Source organism: Pristis pectinata, chromosome 22, assembly GCF_009764475.1.
Source record: "Pristis pectinata isolate sPriPec2 chromosome 22, sPriPec2.1.pri, whole genome shotgun sequence".
NCBI classification, from domain to species: domain Eukaryota; kingdom Metazoa; phylum Chordata; class Chondrichthyes; order Rhinopristiformes; family Pristidae; genus Pristis; species Pristis pectinata.
Window position 1 is genome coordinate 31,977,918 of NC_067426.1, and position 26,805 is coordinate 32,004,722.

At 41.8% G+C, this 26,805-nt stretch overlaps 1 protein-coding gene across 7 annotated transcripts in view; it reads right to left on the minus strand.

Moving 5' to 3' along the window:
- Nucleotides 1–1,856: 1,856 nt before the first annotated feature.
- thrap3a (thyroid hormone receptor associated protein 3a) overlaps nucleotides 1,857–26,805 on the minus strand; it is a 117,587-nt gene continuing 92,638 nt past the window's right edge. For 5 of the 7 annotated variants that reach the window (XM_052036579.1, XM_052036581.1, XM_052036583.1 and 2 more), the window contains 9 exons: nucleotides 23,378–24,373; nucleotides 19,915–20,589; nucleotides 18,393–18,565; nucleotides 14,061–14,169; nucleotides 12,662–12,746; nucleotides 8,941–9,134; nucleotides 7,446–7,641; nucleotides 6,411–6,560; nucleotides 1,857–4,585 (listed from right to left, as the gene is read on the minus strand). In XM_052036579.1, coding sequence (XP_051892539.1) covers nucleotides 4,340–4,585; nucleotides 6,411–6,560; nucleotides 7,446–7,641; nucleotides 8,941–9,134; nucleotides 12,662–12,746; nucleotides 14,061–14,169; nucleotides 18,393–18,565; nucleotides 19,915–20,589; nucleotides 23,378–24,373 — 2,824 coding nt within the window. In that variant the 3' untranslated portion in view covers nucleotides 1,857–4,339. The remainder of the gene's footprint in view (nucleotides 4,586–6,410; nucleotides 6,561–7,445; nucleotides 7,642–8,940; nucleotides 9,135–12,661; nucleotides 12,747–14,060; nucleotides 14,170–18,392; nucleotides 18,566–19,914; nucleotides 20,590–23,377; nucleotides 24,374–26,805) is intronic. The other 2 variants (XM_052036584.1, XM_052036585.1) reach the window with 2 other exon arrangements.

Genomic DNA, 26,805 nt, shown 5'->3' on the forward strand with positions numbered 1-26,805 from the left:
GCTGATCTGGAAGGTTAGGTCACATGGGATTCAGGGGAGCTAGCGAGGTGAAGTCAGAATTGGTTTGATGATAGGAAGCAAAGGCTGATGATTAAAGGTCAATTCTCCAAATGGAGGCCTGTGACTAGTGGGGTGCCCCAGGGGTCAGTGCTAGGACCTCTGTTATTCATTATATATGTAAATGATTTGGATACAAATGTACGATTAGCAAGTTTGCTGATGATACTAAAATATGGGGTCTCAGTGATAGTGAAGCAGGTTATAATGAACTGCAAAGAGATCTTGACCAGTTAGGGAGATGGGCTGAGGAATGGAAAATGGATTTCAACTTAGATAAGTGTGAGGTGATGCATTTTGGACAGTCATAGCAGAGTAGGACTTATAAAGTGAATGGCAGGGTACTGACGAGTGTTGTGGAACAGGGGGACCTGGGAGTACAAGTGCACAGTTTGCTGAAAGTGGCCGCACAGGTAGACAGTGGTGAAGGCGGCATTTAGCACATTGGCCTTCATCAGTCAGGGCATCGAGTTTAAGAGTAGGGACATTATGTTGCAGTTATACAAGTCATTGGTGAGGCCACACTTGGAGTATTGTGTACAGTTTTGGTCACCCTGTAATGGGAAAGACATTGTCAAGCTGGAGAGGGTGCAGAAGAGATTTACGAGGCTGCTGTCTGGACTAGAGGGCCTGAGTTATAGGGAGAGGTTTGCCACGCTGGATCTTTATTCCTTGGAGTGTAGGAGAAATGAGGGGTGACTTCATAGAAGTTTATAAAATCATGAGGGCTATGGATAAGGTGGACAGTCATAGCCTTTTCCCCAGAATCGGGGAGTCCATAACTAGAGGGCACAGATACAAGCGTGAGGCAACTTCTTTATGCAGAGGGTGGTGAGTACCTGGAATGAACTGCCAGAGGAAGTGGTCAGGGCAGGTACAATTGCAACATCTGTGAGGCATTTGGATAGGTGCATTTGGATGGAGGGGAGGGGTTTGGAGGGTTATGGGCCAAACACAGGCAACTGGGACTAGCAGGGAAGATGCTGTGGTGGGCATGGACCAGTGGGCCGAAGGCCCTGTTTTCATGCTGTATTACTCTATAACTCTCCCTGTTCCTTTCACAACACAAGAAACAGCAGAAGTGGGTAATACGGCCCATCAAGCTCGTTCCATAATTCAGTGTCATAACTGATTGTGTTGGCCTTTCCTATCAGATTCCTATAAATTCATCACCTTAAGCACCTGTGACTCCTTACCAAGGCAATGCAGAGTTGTACACTCACCCCCACTATACAAAATTTCCTCACAGCACCTATCCTGTCAAGGCCTCAGAACCTTGCCTCTTATTCTGCTAAGCTACATGGAATACATGCCTGATCTGCTCAATATTTCCTCTCCAATTCCAGGGATGATCAGATCGACCAATTTATATAAACCTTCACTGCTTTTCTCCCCCCCGATCAGAACAATGTAGTACTGTTGGTATGATCTCACCAAAAGCCTTGCAGCAAAACTTTCCGAATCTTGTCTCCACACCTTTCACAATAATTTACCTTCTTAATGATAGATGGTCAGATCACCAACATTTTATAACTCAACTTTGCCATGCTTCCTACCAATATGGGCATCATCACATTTCCCCCGATTATATTCCGTGTGCCACCTTTTTGGTCACACACCTAACCTGTCAATGACGCTTTCCAGTCCCTATGTATTCCGCTCATCTTCATAAAGCAAGTGATCTTGTTTACAATTGCTCCATCCATCCAAGTATGGATTATAAATATTCATTTGAGTGCCACTGTATGAATGAGAACTGTTGAGTCAAGGCAAAGTCAATAATACACACATACAACTGGTGACGCTGGCACAGAAATTTAATTAAAATTTAACACAATGCTTTGAACCTCAGCAAAATCACAGTTTGAGGGAGGGTTGGGGGACTAAGTTGATGACAGAATGCCATTTTAGACTAGGGACGAAACCACGGTAACAAAACAGAACACAAATAATTGGAGAGATACAAATCTGGTTCAATTCTGGACAAGAGTGACTTTTAACAATTCTTTTAGTGATAAGGCAGTTCAGCAAAACTTTACAAAAATAGTGCAACCGTCATACTCCTCCCATTTCATGTTCCCCTCCCCACAAAACTAGTTACTTCTATGTATAAAAAAATTCAATATAGTTCCTGCAGCCAAGAGCATGTGTCATTTTTTTAATTATTTTTTTGATACATACATAAAAAGATACAAAATAAAGGGATTAAGCAAGATGCATTAGAGAAGAACAGGGAGGCTAGGCACGGAGTGGAGGTGAGACAGCTGATTGTCAATATAAAATGTATCTAAATGTTTATCCAATGTCTGTTCAATAACATTAATTCCAAGATCTAAAGCAACAAGGTGATGCAACATTTGAATTCGGACTAAAGAATTTCCCAATAACAAAAATCAAAAGGAATTTATAATCATTTATTAATACTTGTATTGCTCCCACTTTCCAGGTTGATAAGTTCTCAATTTTTTTTGGGGGGGGGGGCAGGAAATTGGGACAGAAGAATGGAAGATAGTGAACGGCCAACACAACTTTAAAGCTATTGTATCAATTTGGGGTCTTGTACCCCGCAGGGATGAATTTTAATGGGACCATTTGCGGGAGGGATATCACAGAAGGTAGACAATTTGCCTGCAGTAGATGGGCAACTGAACTGCACAACTTCACACTGCAGATGTGCACAAGGAAACTGTCACAAGCACTTCGTTTAGTCAAGACTGCACAATCTAACTTTTATCATAAATGAGCAAACTAAATTAATTGACACTTGTACATGAAAGATCAGCTTGTTTCATATAATTATTTCATATTTTGCAGAGCTTTTATTTTGACAAGGTTTAAAGAATATTTGAGAACAGTTGAATCTCCCCATTAATTTGAATCTCAATTCCTATTCCTTGTCCAGCCTCTCTCAACCCATTCCAATTGTTTTTGCTAACAGTGGCTGGGGGGGGGGGGGGGGGTGGGGAGTGGAGACCATGCCAAATGCTAAAAGCTGGTACAAACAATGCTCAGAGCCACGTTAAAACCTTTTCTCCCTTTTAAAATGATATTTTTCCCACACTAACTTTTTTCTCTCCAGTACCTTGCTCAAGACCAATCATGTTCTCAAGCAGTATCGAAATACACAGCCTTTCCAGCACAAGCAGTGTAATGTGATCAAGAACAAGAAACACTGGCAGAATCCCTTCTCCTTAACCCAATGACAAAACAACAAAGACAAGCCACAGCAACAGCAACACTGGCCAGGAACCAGCTCAAATGGATAAACTTGTTGAGCCATCAACAACTTATGAAATAAAATGAATTGTTTCAATTTAACCCATAGCTCTTTGCAAGCTAGAAGATAGATAGAAGATCAGGGCCGAGGTACGGAGGTTTAAAGTGATCCTTCCGGGCATTAAGTTTGTTAACTCGGACAATTCCCTACATGAACAATCAGAACAAATTCAGGGGTGGTTCACACTTTTTTCTCAACACTACAAATAAACAGCGAGTTAGGCCCAAGATGAATCGCCAGTCGCTTTTTTTTAAAAAAAACTAAAACAAAAATATAGAAACCACTCTTGCTGTCAGTCACATTGGTGATAAAGCACAAGCCAAGCGTCGTAACCAAATATGGAGATGTGCAGATTGCAAAAGGAACAAGTGAAAAGAAATGGAGGAGGATCCTTGAAACATGTACCACTATAAAGCTGCATCAAAAGTGAAAGTGTTTTAAAACCCATAATAATAAAATAAGCATGCGGCAATATCTGGGGCTCAGAAAAACAACAATTTGGGGAGAAATTTCTTCTAGATTGCAGGGTGCGACTTGTGGAGGGAGATATCTAACAGTATTCTTTCTTCCTCCCCGTATCAGTTTCACATTTTTGCAGCAGTCTCCTATCACAAACTGAACCCAGTAGCTCAGGAAGGTTTGTAATATCAGGTGTACACAAGTCGCACCATCATGCGCTCTTATACGTCTCTAAATACATGGGGGAGGGGAATCACAGCCCCAGGGCAACCTGTGGTGTTTGGATGTCAACTAGTGTGGTATTACAACACAGGTACGACGCCTGCACTGCACTTTATATAGTAAGTTGCATTAAAGACAGATGTTTTTGGTCCTTTCAATCTCAAAAGGGTCCTATACCCTTGCCCCCACCAAAACAAATAACCTACTACATTGTAAACCCTAAAGAGATCTGGATGAAGAAATCTCTTGTGACCAATCCTAGTGATCAGTTTCTATACTCAAATCAATGCACTGTTGCCATAGGTAGGCCCAGTCCTTTTGCCGCTACTGTTCCAACGCACCCAGATTTTTCTCCTCCTGGGTGGCGATGCCAGCAACTTGCCCATCCTCCTCCTCCTCCTCCTCTTCCTCCTCCACACCTTCCTGTCCACTGCCTTGATATTTGTCGTGTGTCCACTTGGGGCTGGTGTTGGACTTTTTGTACAGAAAACGGCCTCTCCCTCGCTGGAAAGCACCGCGACCCCTTTTGTTTGCCCAGTAGTTATCCCCGTCTCCCTCACGGTCATCGTGCTGCAGAGGATCAGAAGAGAAATAAAGTAGGTCAGGGTGGAGGGAACAGGGGAGAAAAATTGTATTACATGGAATTACCAGCATGGTCAGGCTTTTCATTCAATCTATTCAGAGAGTCAATTTGTAGAAGTATACCACCTTGCAAAGCTTAATGAATTGTATGGGGATGCAATCACCTCTCCAATGACATGTAGCTGATAAATTTGCTCAGTGGACCTCCTCTCAGTGGCTCCATTGGTAAAGCTTTCTTTGCCCTTCCCCTCCCAGAAGATTGTAGACTCAAGTGTCACTCCAGAGAACGGAGCATAAAATCTAGGAGGGCACTTCAGTATTACTAAGAGCACCAGACTTTTATAAGTGGAATCTTTCACATTAGGCATTTTACCAAGATCCTGTCGACCTTCACAGGTAGATGGAACAACTCCCCCCCCAACAATATTATTTGGAAAGACGGGAGCTCTCTCAGCATTCTGGCTAATATTTCTCTCTCGGCCAACACCTGTTGCAGATTATCTGGTCTTATATCACAGTCGGCTGCATGATCGGTTGCCTTGGTTACTATATCCTCTACAACACTGGCTGCACTACAAGTTTACTTCTTCAGCTGCAAAGCACTTTGGCTAATCCTGAGACGATAGAAGATACTGAACAGACAAAACAAGTTCCCAAAAGGAAACAAATACAGGGAATCACACAGGCAGTTGGTAAAGGAGGTTGATGGTTTGTTATTGTAAATGAAGCCTGTATTCTCTAATCTAGTAGCATTAAATGAACACTGCTCTAAATTTAATGGCTCTTGCTAATTAAATTCCAAGTCTGCTTTAGTTTCAGTCAGTGCCTCTACCCATTAGCTCCTAACAGATCGATGCACTTTCGCCTTCACATCACAAGGGCACGATCACCCAAGCATAATCCAAGTAGGGTGGAAAGGCAACTGACATGAACTGAAACTCAATTACTCTCTAAGCAACAGGATTAATCCATTCCCATCTCTCTCCCCTCTATTAAACTAACAGGACAATCAGATTTTTTTAAACCCTCCCCCCCTTGGAGCAGTGATAACTTATTAAACCCTTTTAACCAGTTACAGCTTATATCTGTAGCTTGCCCTCCCTGTAAAGCTGTTTAGTGTCACTTCCAACCTCCAGTGTAGAGTGCATTACAGATCTCTTTACAAAGCAATAACCACACAGGTATGTGTCTAAAACTGTGAGCTGGACTATCAGCAGAAAGCTCTGGATGGAAGCATCTTAACCTTGATAGGTAGACGAAGACCAAGAATCAGAATGAACCTCTGTAGCACATGGCCAATATGGTGAGGACTTGGGTCACTGCAATCATTTCCAATACAAAAATAAGGTGCTTCCATCCAGAATAAATCATGGATCCATACCCTTTAACATCTTTGCCTGACAAAGATTTAGCAATCTGGACCTTGAAACTTTTACTTGACTCCTAGCCCCAATAAGTTCATGGGAATGTTCCAGGTTTCCACATGCCCACCACTCTTGAGGTAGGAAGTGCTTCCTGCTGTTATCCCTGAACAGCCTTAATCTAGTTTTAAGGGTGTCTCCTATTTGCTCTGTAACCTACAATTTAAGGATAGACTATATTACACTGAAGTGCAAAAACACAGACAACAAACCTGCCACAGGTCTGCCCTATACACATCCACCACCCGATGGTTCAACCTGCTGAGCCGCTAGGGACATCTGCCTAGACCTGTTGCTTAAAAATAGCTGTTGGACATTGATACCACTCCCTTCAGCACAGATTGAACGAGGCACCGAGCCAGCCCCGAGCCTGGATGCTTGTGGACACGTACCAGGTAGTACTTTTTGCTTTTTGGCGTGTACTCAGGATCCCAGTCCTCTTCACGGGGTCGCTTTTGGAAAGTTGGGTTACCAGTGTTACTGCTATTGCTGGGACCAGGAAACGCTCCCCTGCCATATCCTCTTCCTCTTATTCTGAACTGCTGCATTAGCATAAAAAGGAAGGTGTGATTGGGATAGGTATTCATCTTCAATGAGTTACATTTTCAGACCCCGATGCACAGTACCAGTGATAGAGAATGGAACTTACTCAACATACTAAGGTAACAGAGTATGGGAGGCCTTCTCACACTAACTTGGCAATACATCTCCACCCAAAGCCTCCCATTTCATTAAACTGCTCTCATTTGCAGCAAGGAATTTCAACTTGCTACACTCTCAAGCACTGCTTTAACACACCAGCTGAGAGAGCGAGAGACAAAGTCTCAAGTCAGGAAGGCCAAAGGTAAAATAAGTAAAACAAAACCCTCTCCCTAAAGCAGTTCAGTACAACTTCAACATCCTGGAGACCTGTACATCTCTATTTCAGTTTTCTGTATAAATTGGGAGCAAGTGTCATAAAAGCAGAAAGTCGGAGATGAGCAATCAACAGAAACTCTGGATGGAAGCATCTTAACCTTGATATCTCAGGCCACTGTTCTCAAGAAATCAAAATGAAACTCTGTGCCACAGTGTCAATACAGAGTTAGGACTTGGGTCAATGCCACAGAGCACTTGTTTCCATTCAAGAATGAGGTGTTTCCAACCAGAATCATTTGAAGACACCCAACTGCAACCCTGAGCTCTAGAACAGAAGGAACAGGAATCAAATTTCTAGAGAACAGTTAATATTTCTAGATAACAAAGTACTTCACAGTGCCAGATTACAAGCACAATAGTAGTAATAATTTGAACACAAACTCGGTCACTCTAATGGTGAGTATTACAAAAAGCAGTCACCCACTTTGTCCAAAAACTAGAAATCAGAGGAGACCAAATGCTCAAGAGCTGACTGCAGAAGGCAGCATCAGTTTCTAGGTTCTGCTTACAAAAGTTCCACGTGCTCTGCCTCGAGTTGGTGGGCCTGTGAACTCCCTTGTTCCAAGCCGAGCTTTGTTAAAACCAGGAGTGGGTTCTTCACGGCCCACCCCCTCTTCTCTTTCATCTTTTCCCTCCTGCGATGGAGAGGAGGAGGAGGAGGAGGAGCTTGATGAGCTGGACCTTGCTCTGATTTTCTTGCGTTTCCTGTTCAAAGTCACACAAACATAAAGTTGTTATTTTATTCTCATGCTTCAGTAATACCTTGATAAGTACCATGATCTGTGAGGTTTCACCCTCATCCACATTCTGCTTCAATGCCCAGTCACTGATGGGATGCAGCACAATTGCTGTCCTTCCTCTCCCCCACACTAGGGAGATGGTAGGGATGGAGAGAGCCAAGTTATGATCTTCCTTGGATTTCTAACATAGCATTCCACTGACGGTGGCGAGAACAAATCTCACACCAGCTCCAACAAAGCGATGAACATAACAACATGAACATTTGAGCAAACCAAAGCAATGTAGAGCCACAATTTAAAGAATAATAGAGTGCTTCTATGCAGCCCAGTAAAATTCCCTGAACACTACCATGGCTGTTTGCAGAGATGAGCTGGCCAATTGTTATTTGGAAATCAATGCCATTTTATGGAGACAAAGCCTCACAAGGTAGTCTGGACAAACAGAACCTCAATGCTCCTTAAGCACTACACCTATTCACTACGGAGTGGAACTTCAATCGCATCCACAGGAGTAATCTTCAGGTGAGCCACGCATATTGTTCACTCAGTTGAATGTGTAACAGGACCCACATCAGGAAGAGAGGAACCAGCTGTGTGATTGACATGAAGAGAGGAACCAGCTGTGAGAATTGTAGGACTCACTGTAAGAGCAAAGCTGTTCAATCACACAATCTCTGGTGAGGCCTACTGCAGGAGCAGGAAATTCACTCTTTGCCTGAGTAGGAGCAGCAAAAGAGCCAATCTGTGACAGGGCCCAGTGCACTAGGGGGACTGCATGTCCCCCTGTGACTGAACACACTACCAGCTTCATGAGCTCGAAGATGCAGGAAATTAAATGATTATTACCACTGTTTCACTTCCATCAGGATTACAGTAAATTTTGACTCAACCACAACTGATCAGAATGTCATTTGCTACCGCTGTTGTCAGCATTTGCCACTGTGAAAGTATTAAAACTCTGACTAAGTGTGTGCAGTTTTACAAGAGGAACGGAATCTACCTGACAGTCTGGATATCCGTGAATCTACAAAATGGCCCAGACGTGTTTGGTTCTTAAGCAGAAGAACTGCCCCGTTGTGATCAGGTATATACTTAAAGGAGTTCATGTAAGCATTTACAAAACAATAAAAAAATCTTACAGCACGAGGTAGTATCTCACCACATACATGGCTGCTATTCCCTACTAGGCGAGGCCCATGAAGTCATGGAAAGGAGGGACTGAGCATAGACATGATCCATTGCAATGAGGGAAATGAAACATTACCTTTGCTTTTTCGATTCCTTGTAAGCTTTGGGAACTTTTCCAGATTTTTCCTTTGAGCGTTCACGTGAATGGCTTGAATCTCTTGAATCTTTGGAACTATCTTTTTTATGCTCTCCTTCCTTGCTTTTATATTTTCTACGTTGCTCAATATCTTGGCGCAGGTCATCCAGTTCATCCCTTAATTTTCCTTCTCCCTATTGTGGTCAATATAAAAACAAGTGCATTTAAAATGGACTCCAGGCGAAGGAGGCCGAAGAACCCAGACCTCTTCAGAAGGAGACAGTGTGGATTTACATTTCTGTGACTTATTTATAATGTAATGTATTAAATTAACTTCAAAGTCTTTCTCTCAGTGCTGCTGCAGTACACCTGGAAAATGTGTGCACATACACAAGGTAATTGGAATTGGTTGGAATGCTGCAAAGGATGTGGCCTTCATTCCCATTTCATTTATTTTGTTAAATTAACCTCATCCAACGCATGCACCATTTTAAAATGCTGGTCAATCTCTAGTTCCTGCATTACAAGTACAATCACATATCACAATATTACAATCTTCTCCAAAGTAAATCTATAACATTAATAAACACCACAATCATCATTTGTCCTCTTCCCCTGAAGTCTGATGCTTTTCAGAATACTTCTTGAGAGAAAAAAATAATGGTTGACAGCAAAGAGGTTTGAACCTCTGTTGACATGAAGAAAAGCATTCAGGAGAAAATAATTTATAAGCCAGTAACTAACCTCTGTGAACAAGACCAGGACAGACCACATCCCCACACCTTGTGGCTGGACCCACACTATTGCTGCTCCACTAAACTATCTAGTTCCTTCTTTATTATTCCACCTAAATCAACTCCTTAGCTTGCCCTGGCTTGCCATTTCCTCAGCTTATTACCACTTCCTTTTTGTTTGTTCCATACAAGGCACCCCATCAATGCCACCCTAGCCTTCCATAAACACAGGCTCTGATGGTTAGTTGGAAGAGACCAAAGTAACACTATAGATTCCCCCAATCTCTTCTCTCCCCCCCTCCCGTGTCCTCTTGTCATCAGATGCCGGTGAATGAGGACTGAAGGAGGCTGTTAACAATGTGAAAGAAATTGGATCAAAGCAGCATCCTGTTAAAACATATAGCTGTTGTGAACAGAGTGGTGCATTCAGGAGAGGGAAAGAAGTAATCATTGATTCAATAACCAGGAGCTGGAGGTGAAAATAACTTCTTCAGTAACCAAATATTGGAAAAAGATCACAGTCCATTCCAATGAACACTGACTGAAGCAATCAAACAGCAGCTGAATCAGGTTCCATCAGTGGGGAATAAGAGGGAGTAGTCTGGTGAATACATTACAATTTAGATCAAATCAGATCAGGATTTAGGTGGGCTGAATGGCCTCTTCCTGACGTTATATCCTATTCTCCCTCCAAGAGTCATAGCTAAGCCCTCGGGAATGCTGGGCTGCCCACTTCACCAGTTTGCAAGGTAGATGCCACTTACAGAAGTGAAGCAGCTGACAAAGGAGTTTATGTTAACATATTTCTGCACCTCATGAAGTCATCAGCTGGAATGGTTTTTCTCATAACCATAATGAGAAATATGAGGATTGTGCTAACTACAGACGGAGTTTGGCACCTCTGCATTGTGATCTACATCCTATTCTGCCTGGGGAAAGATATTTTGCCATAGTGCTGTTGAGTAGACAACTGTGACTGACTGTGCTTGCCTTCTTGTTCATTCTCAGCTTCAAGCGACAGTCTCTCTCTATTTAGGTTCTTGCAAAAGAAAAAAATTACCCACAAACAACATTGCAAATGAACAATAACCAGTTTCTGGCAAAGAGTTGGAGCCAGCTAAGAGTGGCCAGATGTTTTAAAAAAAAGGCTCCGACTAGTTCAGAAAAACCACCAGTGTATAGGTTATGCAGAGCCTGGCAATGTTCTGTCATAATTAACGCAATTCTTTGTAACTGCCAGAGGAACTTTGGCATAAAGATAAACCTGGTCCAAAAGTACTGGAACGAATAGCACATTTGCACATCTGGAAAATAATTCTGGTACAAATGACAGCTTGCAGGTTCCACCCACCTCTGTATTTCAGGCTGTATGCTGACACATGTTTAAAATATGAGTTCAAGACTGTGTAGCCAGCATTTCCCCTTTCTCCTTACGCTGCTGACATGTATTGAGAGTGATTTCTCTAACAGCCTTTTGGTACCTACTGCATGCCTCGATCATGAACATCACTGTACTGGTCAGCTCTAGGAAGAAGTACAGGCTTTGAACCAACAGAAGGAAATGCAAATATTAGAGTGAGCTTTACAAATTGTGGATTGGTCTAGAATTAAACCTCCTAGAACACAGCAAGAGCAAGTAGGAGAGAAGTGCAGGCAAATGAATATTTAGAATCTGTCTGCGAACTGCTGTGTCATTGAGAATTCTTACAATCTGAGCATTTCATCTGGTAACTACAAGCATTTCTGGACACAGAAACCCATGGCAATCATGCGCAGATTCATTATCAGAATTATGAAGGATAAGTGAACAGGGGTCAGAGCATACTCAGCAATTCCATACAATTTTTTTAATCAAGTTAAGCCCATCACACTTGGCAAATAAAATTTCTCTCAGCTAGTATAGCCAGTTGAATCCAGGTAAGTTTAGCTTGCGTGGCTAGTCTCCACAAGTAGAGAACAGTGCACATACAGTGATCCAAACCAAATCGATTAGTCAGCCTTTGACTTAAGATATGGATTACAGTAGTGCAGATGTTTTCCATTAAATGTCACTAATGTATTTGAACAGGGAAAGAGCTGTGGTTTCCTTCACATTCACTATACAATGTATTCACAAAATCTATTTATGAATCTGTGATATAGGCACGCTGTAATATTTATATTATCAGCACACCTTTCTCTAATATTTTGAATTCATAGTAAGAGCATAGGCAGTTTTTAAAATCACTTCACATACCCTTTCGGTCTGGCTTATTCACTAAACCACTGTTCAGACACTGGGCCTTGGGGGTCAGAATGGACCCACTGCTAATATCTTGCTTCGTATGGCACTAAATATCTCAGGATCTTTTTAAACACATACAAACAAATGGCATTAAAAAACAAAAAACACCGATTCTAAATTCCTTTTAATGGTTATTTTATAAAATACATTAACAATCACTGGAGGCAGCCAATGGCCTAAAGTCATTTGATCATTTTCTAACTAGTAAGACATCAGAAATGAGTACAAATATCCTAACACTACATAAGGGATGACAAGACAGAATTCTTAAAATGTCAACTACATTTGAAAGAATTAAAACTTTCTTCAGAAAAAAATCCAAAATACTTACAGCTCAGTCAGAAAAGGAGTTTTCCTGCATCAGTCACTCGTATTTTTTTTATATTTTTGCATTTTTCTAAAGATTTTTTTTCCAAAAATGTCTCCCAGTGTCTCAAGCTCACCTCAACAGGCTCTGACAGCATCTGCCATACTTTTAAGCACGTCACAGAGGTGAGGATTAATTTAATAAATTAAACACTTTGCAGCTCAGTTTTTTTTTAGAACAATTGTTTTGGGGCCTTAAAAGAAAAACACAAACTTATGATAGGAGAAACTTCAAACAAAAATTAAGTTATTTGCATTACACAGACATTACCCAACATCCATGCATTAAAAGCACAAAACACATCATTAGTAAAATTATAACTAAATACCAAATTACCTTATAGCTGCTTTCCTTCGGATTCTTTACTTCATCACGGAGATGCATACGTTTCTTTAGAGCACTGGGTGAAATATCAATCCGCCTTGAAAATTGGAAACCATCATCAGAATGAGTAACAAAAGAGCAGAGTCCTTAAAGATCCAGCATTAAATTTGGAGGGTGGGAGACAGATAAAATTCTGTGCTTTACAAGAGGTGCGTGTAAAAGAATAGACTTTTACTATTTCAAGTATTCAATATCAGCACTGATGTCTCTAAAATCAGGTGCAGCACAGCCAGGTGAAGAGTAAAGTTCTGTTAAACACTATGCCCAAGACTGAATCTCTGATGCATTTTCACTGCAAGTATGCCATTTATACTTCTCCCACAGGCTGCTTGCTCGCCATTTGAACAGAACTTGTTAAATCACTCAGGAATAACTTTGCATTGAACCCATTTGAAAGTGCACACCAACTGTTCAAATTTCATATCCAATCTTCCAGGGAAAAGCACAGAAAGAACTGTTTATTTCACCATTCTGGGTTGAATTCAAATCCATTTCTAGGAGAAAAAGGACAAACTACCCATGCCCCGCAGTTCTCTCTTTTTTCGTTAACCAAAGCAAAATAGCGAGTGGAGAAGCAGGGCTTTACATACTAAGTTGAGGAAATAGGAAAGCCTTCCTCATTTCTTGCTGCCACTCCAGGCAGCCAAACTCTTATAAACTGGTGGATCCTGCCCTTTTGGTGACTTCAGATATTTTAAAGCCTGTAAAGTAATTCTTTAGTGGTTGTATAAGGAAACAAGACAGACAATAAACACATGGAACACCTGACTCTTCATCAAAAACACTCTGAAATGTTCTCTGAACAATGAATAAACAGTTTAATGTCTCATCTGAAACATGGCACTTTTGACAAGATAACACTGCATTAGTACAATACATGACAGTCACCCCAGAATTCGTCATTAATTTCAAAAGCAGTCCTGACTGCCCAAGAAGTTAAGATGTTATCAACTCAGCCAAGGCTGTCACAAAAGAACCAGCAGATAAATCCCAAAGATCAGGGTTAAAATGAGAACTTCAGGCACCTCCACCTCCTAGGCTAGGGAGGGATGGCTGCAGATGAAAACTGATACTGTCGGTGAAGAACAGTGGAGTTGGTGTAAATCACAGAACAGGTCGAATATGATTAATTGCCTGCATAAATTCAGCATACACTGCATGGAAAAAATTGTAGAAGACAAAAATCCAGGAGGTATTCATGGACTGGATTTTCACTGAAATAATGTTTCAGGGTCAACAAATGACGAGAGTTGAATATTGGGATCTGAACTCGAATCTCTTTGTTGACAGTCTTGGCAGTAGATTGCTGCAGCTTACTAATACCCCACTGGCAAAAAGGAAAACTAGGTACCTATGAATTTCTGGGCTCTTCTGCCTGGGAACTTCCTGCTCAGCTGTTCTCCTTTGGTACATTGTAAAACGTTCATTTAATGTGACTCCTGCTGATTTGAAGTAATGCTCTGTTGGTTTCAAAAAGAAGAAACATGGCCTTGTTAGAGACTTAAGTGAACAGACTGTGAGAAATCCCCAGATCTTAAAGAAAATATGCTGCCTAGCAGATAAAGATTGTATATTTGAATGTCATCCACACGAGGGAAGCAAAGATGTTCATTAATTGCAGTCTCTCACACTGCACTGCATCTGTTTGTACATCAACTCCAAAAAAACCTTCCTGAAGCAATTTTCATGAATACCCAAAATGTCTTATTTTAATGTGGCCATTTCCAAGGTGCTGAAACATAACATCGCAAGAGATACAGATTCATCCCAACAATCTCAGCTTCATCATTGTAAGAAATTCATTGCAAGAGGTGTATGCCCAAAGAGACTGGGGCCCATTGTTTCCAAGGGGCTCCTGAAGCTCCTTTGCAATTGGCTTGAGTGCAACACTGACCAGATTTCCTTGACCAGACATTCACTTCCATGTGCTTCTGGAGTAGGATGACCTAACTCCTTTAAAACCATTTGGCTTTCACGCAAAAAGATTACCATCAAAGGACAAGTTACAAAACAATCATGGTTAGACATGTACAATAATTGGTACAATTTCTGGCTGTCTGATCTTCCAGGAACATGCATTGAAAGGAAGCTGTCAACACCTTTTCCCTTCTCCATCTTTCCTCATGATTACCATACACCACCCTTTTATTTTCCAAAATTGGGTTTCTTTAAATTAAAGAATTAAACATTAGTTTCTTATTCAATTGCATTTCTTTTGTCCTTGCTTATTCATTCAAACAAACTGATGGACTCAAATCCCTTTCAGCTTTCATCAACTCCTGCTTACGATGATTGGAGGGAGCAGATCCTTGTGGATGTAAAAATATCAGACTACCTTGAAGCACAGAAGAGCAGACCATTCAGAGGGAAAACTGCCAGCTTGTTTTCCAGTAAGAATCACTTCCACCCAATAGTCATAGTGCAGTGGCATCAAAGGTTGAACATTGTAAATGCAAACACTATAATTTGAATAAGGGATCCATTATCAATGAGAACGTCTAGCAATCTCACCCAGGTGATTACGGCTGTGAAGTTCCTTTAAATATTTAACTCTTTGGTAGTTATCACCACAATGAACAATTTAGCTGTAGTGATTAAGCAGTAAAGTGCCAGGACTTCGGTCGGCAGCAAATCAATTTTGTGGAGTTACCCGCACCATCTTATCCCATAACAAGATGCCATGAAATGTCCTGCAAAGTTCCAGAGTTATTATGTTCCAGATATAAATCACTAGTTGGTAAAAGCTTATGCCACACGTCACTTCACTTCCATTCAGTCATATCTATACACAAACAGGAAAATAAGTAGAGACATGTTAACCAACAGTGCCAGATGGCTGTACCCTACCATTTTGGGCAGAAAAGTACCAAAATAAGTGCAAATGACAGAAATCTGAAACACACAAAATATTGTTCCCAGTGTTTTTTAAAAAAAGGAAGCTCGTTCCTGCATCAGACTATTCTGATAAAAGGATGTCTTGAAAATAACTTCACAGAAGCTTTTTGTTTGAATTTGTCCGACTTGGTGAATGTTTCAATGTTGAACCTGGATTAAGGATTAAATGCAAATGGTTTTCAGCATGAAACCTGGTTTGTAGCGTCAGTGCCAAATAATTGTACTTTTGAGGTGCTAGATTTTTGGTTACAACATAAAATTGGACCATAAACCAAATTTCTAAAGGTCATGAAAGGTATGTCTATTCACCAATCCAATGAGTATCAAAGACATCCTGAAATGTATGTGGTGAAACCAATGAGCCGCATTGCAAACTGCAGCACTGAAAATGCATACCAAGGAGAGACAGATAGTCTAGACATCATTAGAACTTAGCTTTTGACTTTCAAGATGTAACTTCTCTGCAGTTACTTACTTTAGCTACACCAAAGAAAGAACTTCTGAATAATAATGGGGAGTGCACAGTGATCCACAAAGACTATGTAATGGGAATGAACACAACAGCTTCTTGAATTGATAGGAAATGTGACGGGGTTTAATTCATTTGATTCTTTGCAAAGTAGATGGGAAGGACTTTACTTATGTGACTCTGCAAATAGGAATGAAACATGGGGGTGAATGAGAAAGTTTTGAACGCTCAAATTTTATGATATGGGAGTGTATATGAAATGCTTTGATCTACTGACATTTTATATCAAAGGAGAGAATTGAAAAAGTTTGGCCCATTTATTTCCAAAAAGTGTACGTAAAAAAGGACTTGCTCCATCTGAGTGAATACTTGAACAGAAATTCAATTCGCTTTCAACCGTGAATACCTTTCTAGAGTCTTTATACTGCTCACTTTAATACAGTCAGCCAGAATAACTTAGCAAGTATAGTCAGCAGATATCACAATACCACAAACATGTAAACGCATTGAAATCTCATTTGTAACATGAGTGGACAAGCTAACTATATCCCACAGATCAATTTATTGTTAAAAGATAGTGAAATGTTTACATTGGTGGATCTGTGCACCTGCAGAGCAAAAATTCATTAAAAAAGATCCGATAACAACAGAGCTGATGCAAACGGATTTCAGTAGGATCGTACTAGTCTGAGAAGATACATTTATCAAGAGAAGCTGAAACTTTCTTCTCTGGAGGAGGTTGAGAAGTGACTTCATATACCTCTTTAAAATTATGAATGGCTTGACTGGTAAATATAGAACTGTTGCTACCTCCAACAAAATCTTTGTGATTTTTATAAATGACTTGGATGAGGATGTGGAAGGGTGGGTTAGTAAGTTTGCTGATGATACAAAGGTTGGTGGTGGTGTGGATAGTGTCGAAGGTTACAATAGGATATTGATAGGATGCAGACCTGGGTGGAGAGGTGGCAGATAGAGTTCAACCCAGATAAGTGTGAAGTGATCCACTTCGGGAGATTGAATTTGAAGGCAGAATACAAGGCTAATGGCAAGACTCTTAGCAGTGTGGAGGAACAGAGGGATATAGGGGTCCATGTGCATAGATCCCTCAAGGTTGCTGCACAGGTCGATAGGGTTGTTAAGAAGGCATATGGTACGTTGGCCTTCATTAGTCGGGGTATTGAGTTCAAGAGCCACGAGGTGATGTTGCAGCTCTACAGAACTCTGGTTAGACCACACTTGGAGTATTGTGTTCAGTTCTGGTCGCCTCATTATAGGAAGGATGTGGAAGCTTTAGAGAGGGTGCAGAGGAGATTTACCAGGATGTTGCCTGGATTGGAGAGCAAGTCTTGTGAGGATAGGTTGAGTGAGCTAGGGCTTTTCTCTTTGGAGAGGAGGATGATGAGAGGTGACTTGATAGAGGTGTACAAGATGATAAGAGACATAGATCGAGTGAACAGTCAGAGACTTTTTCCCAGGGCGACAATGGCTAACATGAGAGGATTGGAGGAAGATACAGGGGGAGGTTTTTTTTTACAGAGAGTGGTGGGTACGTGGAACGCACTGCCAGCAAAGGTTGTGGGGGCAGATACATTAGGGACATTTAAGAGACTCTTAGATAGACACACGAATGATAGAAAAATGGGGGACTATGTGGCAGGGAAGGGTTAGATAGATCTTACAGCAGGATAAAATGTCAGCACAATATTGTGGGCCAAAGGGCCTGTACCGTGCTGTAGTGTTCTATATTCTAAAAGTAGAGATCAAAATAAAAGATGGTTAATAATAAATCCAATAAAAACAAATCAGAAATAAAATATTTACATAGGGAACCATGGGAATATAGAACTTATTACCATTAGGAACAGTTGAGGTGAGTAACAAAGATGTATAGTTCTCCCCCATCCTCTCATTCACTCAATATCAGGAGAGATAAGCATTCAAAAACATTAGTATGATGTAGGAATAAGATACTAATGGAAGATAAGCCTGTAAGAAAGTCTAAGCTGTTTCAGTTACCACAACACTCTTATGGAATTCATTTACTGGCACTGTTTGATGGTGTCACAGCTAGAGGAAAGTGATGTAATGATCCCATCCAAGCCCTTTTCTGTGACCATTACACAACTAACATTACAGCAATGATCCACAAAAAATAATGAGCGAGTTTCTTTATTAGCACTCAGGATTTCAATACGTTACATGGCTGCAATAGGACCATACCAAAAAGAGAAGGAACGAAAACAAAACCCAAGCATGCCTCACTGAAAAGAGAAAAACAGTGCTAAAATAAGCAGTCAGTCACTGTTATTATCTTACCTTTCACATGGTGAACCAAAGTCACAATGTGCTGAGCAAATAACTCTGAAGGGCTACGTCGAGTCTGGGCCATCTGAATATGCTGGAAGATGGAACGGAACTCTTGATCTTTTTTGGGTTTGTGAACAAGGTCACGACAAAGCCGTCGTTCATGGGTCAGGATGTTGGCAGAGCTGGAAGGATGACACAAAGAGTTCCCCGTGAAAGGCGGCTATTGCAAAGTTCTTTTGTGTCTCTCAGTGCTTTCAGTATTGCAAGTGCCTCAGCCATTACATCACACCATATTTTTTGTAGTGATCAGATCACCATTGCGTACCAGCATCTCAACAGGTTTGCTAATATTTAATTGAATGCAGTTATTGATTTAAGTATATATATACACACACACACATCTACTATTTTCCAGTCAATGGTGATGAAGCTGTCACTGTAGCATGACAGGGAGAGAATCAATTTTAAGTTGGTGCCCACTTTGATAAGTTGCCTTCAAACCCAAGAAACAATTGTTGCTCTCCACAAGGATCAAGCATAAACTGCAGCAATTGTGCATGATCTGGGTATATTATCAAACTCAAGCAGGGAAGAATGGAACAAGTTCTAAAAGCAAATAATGGGTATATGATCATATGCAAAAGCAGCATAGGATCATTGAATCAAGCATTAGAAAGATGGGTGTGGGCCTGGATGAACTATATTTTATTAGCATGTTACACAATTAGTGGGAATCGATAGAGTATGCCCCATGTATTACTAATGTATGAGATGGATAGCTAGTCCCATGGCGTAGAACCAATTTGTTATTTAAATTTTATGTAAATGACAAATTTCAACTGCAAATTACACAAAGCTGAACCAAGCCTTTTGTTATGTATTGATATTTGAATACATCACCTCTAAATAAGATTTTTACTTCACTGCACCAAGTGGATGCTCTGCGGACATTTCCATTGATGGGAAATCTAGAACTGCGAGACAGTCTTGAGATAAAGGATCGCCCATTGGAGACACATGAAGATTGTTCCCCAGAGGGTCATGAATTTTTGGAATTCTTCACTCGGAAGAGCAGTGGATGCTGAATTATTAAATATATTCAAGTTATATTCATCTTGGGCCAAAGGGCCTGTTCCTGTGCTGTAGTGTTCGATGTTAAGATTGAGACAGGTATTTTTCAGACCAATCAAGGGGAATGGGGATCAGGTTGCAAGGTGGAGTTGATTTCAACAATCAGATCAGCCATGATCTTACAGAATAAGATGATAGCAGTTAGAAAAGGCTGTATGATCTACTCCAACTCCTATTTAATATTTTACAACCAGCTTTCTAGAGCAACCAGAAGTTAGCAAATGGTCTCAGCCCAACACGAACTGAAGTTTATGTTTAATGAACTGTTATTTTGGGGTTGGGGGGACAGAGGAGAAAGTATTTCAATTATTACAGAATTACCTACAGAGAAACCACATAAACCTTCTAACACCCCATACTCCCATGACAAAATAAACATGAAATGCAATCCAATTCTTACCCGAGGACATCATCGCCAAACTGCAAGGAATCCATTTTCAGTGTCACCTCTGTAGGACGATGAGCTGGTTTGAGCACTGGGGGGCTCTCCTCCAGAGCAGTGACATCTTCCTGCTCTTTGGCCTCAGAGCTCTTCCTTGGCGGAAGAGGACTTTCTGCTCGGCCTGCCTTATATTTTGATGTTTTCATGGGTGATACCTCCCGGTATCTGTTCCCATCTACTTTCTTTGTTTGAAAGCGGTCCTCTTTTTTAAATCTCTCGGGTATTATTTCCTCATCCTCCACATTCTCCACCTCCCTAAACTTCTCCTTGGAGATAGCAATCTGCTTAAAGAAATTCACTTCTTCCCGTTTACGTGGCCTATCATTCTCATCATCATCATCGTCTTCCTCCTCCTCATCCTCCTCATCATACCTCTCCTGAGTTTTACTTGCGATTAATTTGCTCCTGTACTTGGGCTCATCCTCATATCCATATTCCTTTTGGTTCTTGGATGGGTATTCTTTAGCATGCTCCTCCACTTCCTCTTCATCATAACTAAATTTGTGACGTATCTCTGCTTTCGAAATTTTTTCAAACTCCTCTGAAACTCCGCCCTTGAACCGTTTGGGGGATTGGCTGCTACGGTTGCCTTTCTCTGGAATATTTTTCACATGGAATTCCGTTTTCACCACACTGCAAGTAGAAAGCCTTTCGTAAGCACTGGCCAGGTCTCTCGCTTTCTTTTTCTAAATCTGTTCCTTTCTGCTCCTTTTCTTTTCCATTCATCCTATCCTGCGTTAACATTTTAGCTTTCTATTCACCTGCAAACTACAGTTTAAGAAAAAGCCCAAAAACATATACAGAGAGAAAAAAGAAATTACACCATCCAGCTTCTGGCTTAAATAAAAGACTTTATAACATGGGTGCATCTCAAAGATTGGAGCAAGGGCTCAACTGGAGAATCCATTTAGGTTTTTTCCCCATAAAGATATTTGTGAAGTGCTTGCACTCAAAATGCAAAACATACAGGTTGACAAGAATGAGGAATATCATGTGCCGATTAGATCATCAATTAGGGACCAAAAAGAGGAAGAAAGGGTAAGACAAATGACTTGGGGAAGTTTCACGGTTGAGCTAAACGAGAAAACTGTTAGAAAACAACCATATTTTCCATCTTCGATTAATAAGATCCAGCAATGGACCCAACGGAGAATTCAAGAAGATATCCTGTCCAAGTTCTAGCTAGGTAATAATGCAGTTACAGATCAACACTGTACACTTTTCCTTTGGCTGCTTAATCATGTCACAATCCAATAAGTATGGGACTGCTCCTTGTACTGTTCCTAGCCATCTAACACAGTTATAGAAAGCCTGTAGACAAGTTTCCACAGAAAGAAATGGGAGGAAACTGAGGAGTAAAATCCACTGTTACATGTAGCATTACAGCAAGAACTCTCCAGACAGTAGTCAACGTTGAAGACACTTTAATCAAATATGCACATAATTTTAGATTATTGAAAGAGCATTTTAGAATCAGTCTGACCAAGAACAGTGGCTCAAACATGATACCATTAGTACTTGACAGGGTCTCTATACGACAGTCATTTGAGACTTGTTCCAGTCGGTATAAAATATTTCTTAAAACATTTTGAAATGGATGTATGGGAAGTACACTGTGCAATGTACACTATATGTTGCATACTTGGGAGCGTAGCTTTCATTGCACATTGACAGCTGTGAATGTGTCTCTCTACAGTAAGTTGAGACCCACACTTAATGGATCCTACCACCTCCTCTGACACCGAGTTCCAGATATCAACCACTCGAGGGGAGAAAAAATCTTTTCCCTCAAACCCTCTTTAAAACTCCTTCCTCTCACCTTGAATTTATGCCCTCTTGCTTTTGATACCCCTACCATGGGAAAGAGACTTTGACTAATTCCCTACCCATGCCTCTTATAATTTTATACACCTCTATCAGGTAGGTTATCCCTCAGTTTCCTTCACTCCAGGGAAAGCAAATCCAGCCTATCCAATCTCTACCCACAACTGAAGTCCTTCAATCCGGACAATATCCTGGTGAACCTCCTCTGCACTCTCTCCAACACAACCACATCCTTCCTATAGTGTAGTGATCAGAACTGCACACAATACTCCGTCAGCCTAACCAGTGACTTGTGAAGTTGCAACGTAATGTCCCAACTCTTATATTCAGCCTTGACCTATGAAGGCAAGCATGCCATGTGCCTTCTTCACCAGCCTATCTACCAGCGTTGCCACTTTCAGGGAACTATGGACTTGAACCTCAAGGTCCCTCTGTTCAATAGAGTCCTGATGAAGGGTTTCAACCCAAAACATCAACTGTTTATTTCCCTCCATAGGTGCTGCCTGACCTGCTGAGTTCCTCCAGCATTTTGTACGCGTTGCTCCAGATTCCAGTATCTGCAGAATCTCACGTCTGACGTCCCTTTGTTCGTCAACATTCCTTAGCACCCTAGCATTTACTGTATCTGTCCAATCCCTATTTGGCTTCCCAAAATGCATCACCTCAGGTTTGTTAGGATTAAATTCCATCTGCCAATGCCCTGCCTAATTTTCCATCTGATCTATATCCTGCTGCAGTCTTGGACAATCTTTCTTGCTATCCATAACCCCATCAACTTACATGCCATCTGCACGTGTGTTATAGAACCATGTACAACAATTTGTATTTTCATCCTTTATTCTTTGACTACCTCACATCTGAAGCTCAAGGCGCAAACTGTTGCTGATATGTAATAACGGCTTAAAACTGAGCCCTGCTGGGGAAAAATTCCTCCAGTCTCAGATGGGGAGTGATACAAGCTTACATTAGCAGATATACCAAGGATGTGCAGTCACATAGCCTCAAAGCATTTCTTAAATGTGTGTTACATTCTATTTAAGGCCATTAAACAAATCTGATTCTGGAATGCTCTTTACTTCACCAACCATCTAACCCCATTAAGTACCCAAAGCTTTTAAATGCAAGGAGTACTGCATTCACAGAAGAGAAAAAGAGCAGTCCGTATCTGAACTTCTGCCAGCCTTGCCAAGCAAGCTAGGTCAAAGGTTTAACAAAATTAAAGCCCACATTATAATGGAAGAGCTCTTCTTTCACGATGATCTGAAGGCCACTTGACTATTCATATCTTTTCAAATATGCAAAAGTGTTAGCAATTCATTCTACCATGATCCACTGTTACACAGAACTGTTGGACAACCATGCTACTGCTAAGTAGTTTGTTAACTAGTTACTAGCTGGTCTTCTAGTGCCTGTGCCTAGGGAGATATTTCAACGTATCAATGGATGTTACAAATCACAAAGACTCACCATTGTAAAATGCAATTTATTTTCTACTCAATTCTAGTCTATTATCTGTGACGACTTTTCAAACACGTTCATACAATGACTAATTAAAGATAAATCAAGAGGAAAGATGAATCAAGAACTTAATACTGACCTTTTTGGAACATACCTCTTTAGATATGAAGGGATAGTTGGGGCTGGCTGCTCCGCAAATAAGCCAGACATTCCTGGCCGTGTTTCCTCTTTCTGTGCATTGCCCTGTGCAAGACTCGTCAGTGGTGGACTCCTCTGAGGTGGGCTGTGATTGGCCGAGGTTTGACGAGGCAGGCTACGAATTGAAGAGCCGAGTGACGGCGGACTCTGGTGAGAGGTGTTCGGCCTGGTTGGGCTGCGGCCCTGAGGACTCAGCTGTGAGGGGCTCCCATGTGGTGAAGTGTGGCGGGCCACGCTTGACTGCGGGGGGCTCTGCTGGCTTGGGCTGGAATGCAATGGTGAACTGGTCTTCAGCACCACAGTAGAGCGTGGGGCAGGGCTAGGATGCTTGGGGCTGGCATCGTAGGCAGTCAGACCTTTCCATGAATCGCCACGTTTGGGGGCCAGACCAGCGGGAGCCTCCGAGCCACCATTCCCAGTCTGCCCATCCTCGGGGGACCGCTTCTGCTGGTCTTCAGACTCTTGGACAGGTGGCTGAGAGGTGGCTGCCTCCTTCTGGGACGATTTATTTTTCTTGCTCCGCCGTTTAGGGGAGGCGGAGCGACTGCGGTGAGGAGAGGAGCGAGACCTGGATGAGGACGACCTGCCTGACCTGCTGGACGACGACTTGTCAGTGTACCTGGAGCGGCTCCTGGATCTCGGTGACGCCGACCTCCGCTTGGGTGATCGTGAGCGGGACCGGCCCCGCCGAGGGCTGTAGGTCGAGCGGTAGTTGTGCCAGTTGGGCCGGTAGTTACCGTAATGGTTATAGTTTCCGTAGTTGCCGTAACCACCACGGTTGTTCCAGTTACCCCTAGGGTAGTAGCCTCGCCCTCGACGCTGGATGAAGGGCCGTCTGTAGCCCCGGTGCCCTCGAAACTCCCGAGGCTGGTACTCTCGCGGATAATTCCTCTCCCGGTTATGAGTTGGAGAATACGACCTGGAACGAGACCTAGGGCTGCAAGGCAAAAGGAGAAATATAAATGAATTGTTAATGCATGGTGAGAGTGAAATACGAATTTATTTTCTAGTATCTGATGCAATAACTACCGTCAGGCTGGAAGCACAAAAACCTGAAGCCCCACACCACCAAGTTCAGGAACAGTGTCCTCCCTACAGCCATCAGGTTCTTGAACCAACCTATAAAACCCTAACCCTACCTCAGCAATGGAACACTACAGACCACCTCTTACACTACCATGGACTTGTCTGTTTTTTTGCAGAAATGTCTTGTTTTTGCAGTCTTTATCCCCCCCCCTCCACCGTATAAATTATACATAGTTTACATATAATTTATATTCTGTGTGTTGTCTATACCTATGTGCCTTTGATGCTGCTGCAAGCAAGCTTTTCACTGTAGCTGTACCTCACTGTACTTGTGCACATGACAATAATTCTGATTTGACTCTACTTACATAATACCTTCAATGTAATAATTTACCCCAAGGAGACACATGAAAATGCATATGCTGGAATCTGGAGCAAAACACGTACTTAGGCATATGACAATAAACTCTACTGTTGACTTTGAAAGCAAACTGCCGGAGGAACTTGGTGGGTCAGGCAGCATCCGTGGAGGCAAATGGATGGTCGATGTTTCAGGTCAAGAACCTGCATCAGGCTCCTGCCTCCACAGATGCTGTTTGACCTGCTGAGTCCCTCCGGCAGTTTGCTTTTAGCTAATAATTCATCAAGATGCTTCAGGGTATCAACACTTTTATAAACTGAGGGAAACATGTCACCAAATGGTTGGTCAAGGAGACAGATTTTAAGGAATGGTTAAGACAAAGACATTCAGGGACAAGTCTAGAACTTAAGGCCCAGATATCTGAAGGTCTGGCTGCCAATGGCGCGACAATGGAAAACAGGAGATCAGAGGTAGAAGAGTCGAAGAAACGTTATAATCTCAGACGGCAGTAGGTTTAGAGGAGGTTGCAGACATAACTCAAAAATGTTGCTCTCCTCTCCCTTTCAGCAATAATTATTCAATTATCTAAAGGGTCAGAGGGAAATCTTGCAGCACACTTCTCCACTGGGACTTATTATTTCCGCCTTTACTACAAGATTAAAGGCTCCATGTGGGCAAGGAGTGAATTTACTGTAACAAAAGGGTACATGAAAGTCCTTGGGTGTTCTCGTCAATTTTATTTCCTCCAGCAAAACAGATGATGTGGCCATTTAACATTCTTTGCCGGTGGGACACTGCTGTGCAAACTGCTGCACTGCCTAATTATCAGTTGCCATGCCATCTCCAGCAGGGGTCACTTGATAGCAATCTGAATGCTGGTTGATGTTTTACATCAGAGGTCAGGGAAATGGAGCTGAATTGCAGCAGCTTGGAACTAGGTTCAGCAGTTGGCAGAGGCAAAGATCTGTAACCTGGAAACCTGTGGGACTGTTGATGCTTAATGCCAGGCTTTTCAAATGATTCCCAAAATAGACAAGGAGAAATTACATCCACACAATGGTCACTAACCAATGACCACACTGTTTCAGGTAGACCACTGTCACTATCAGGCTGGGTAACATACTGCTCTAAACAATAGATCAACTTTATTGAAATTTTGCAGAGTACCATAGAGCCTTTACTAAATAGCTTATTAGATGAACCAATCAGAAACACCTGTTTCTCCAACATATTCACACTCATGTGAAAGAGAAACTGAAATGGCACTAATATTTCCTTTACTTGTAAGCATTAGCTTATAGGCCGAGAACCGTGAGGAGCAGAGTGAGCAGGAGAATTGGCAGCGAAAAAAAGTCACAGTCTCTGTGCCTGCAAAGTGGAGCCACGGACATCCGTCTAACTACAGGACTGTACTCGTTCCAGCAGCATTTCAGATGCCACACCCCTCGTGTAAACAAGACTGCTTCATCCTAGTTCAGCAAAAGCTTCTTCTCAGTTCCACAGAACTCCTTAATTCTTCTTTTATCACCACGCTCAGAAATATATGTTCATTCACCGTTGAAATCTGTCACAACTGATTTATGGCACAGTAGAGCTGCTGCCTCGCAGCACCAGAGACTCGGGGGTGATCCTGACCATGGGTAACGTCTGCATGGAGTTTGTGCATGGGTTTCCTCTGGGTGGTCCAGTTTCACACCTCCAAGTGCCAAAGGTGTGCAAAGGGCCACTGTTAGTCAGCCCTAACGTGTAAGTGAGTGACTGAATCTGGGGGGAGGTGAGTTGAATTAATGGATATGTGGAGATAATAAAATTTGAGATTGATATAGGATTAGTAAATGGGTGGGTGATAGTTGACATGGACTCAGTGGGCTGAAGGCCTGGTTCCATGTCCTCTCTCTCTCTCTGTGATTCCATGAACTGTTTCATTTCTTTAACATCACTTCTCTTATCATCTCCCTTCTCTCCTCCCCAATGATGTGGTC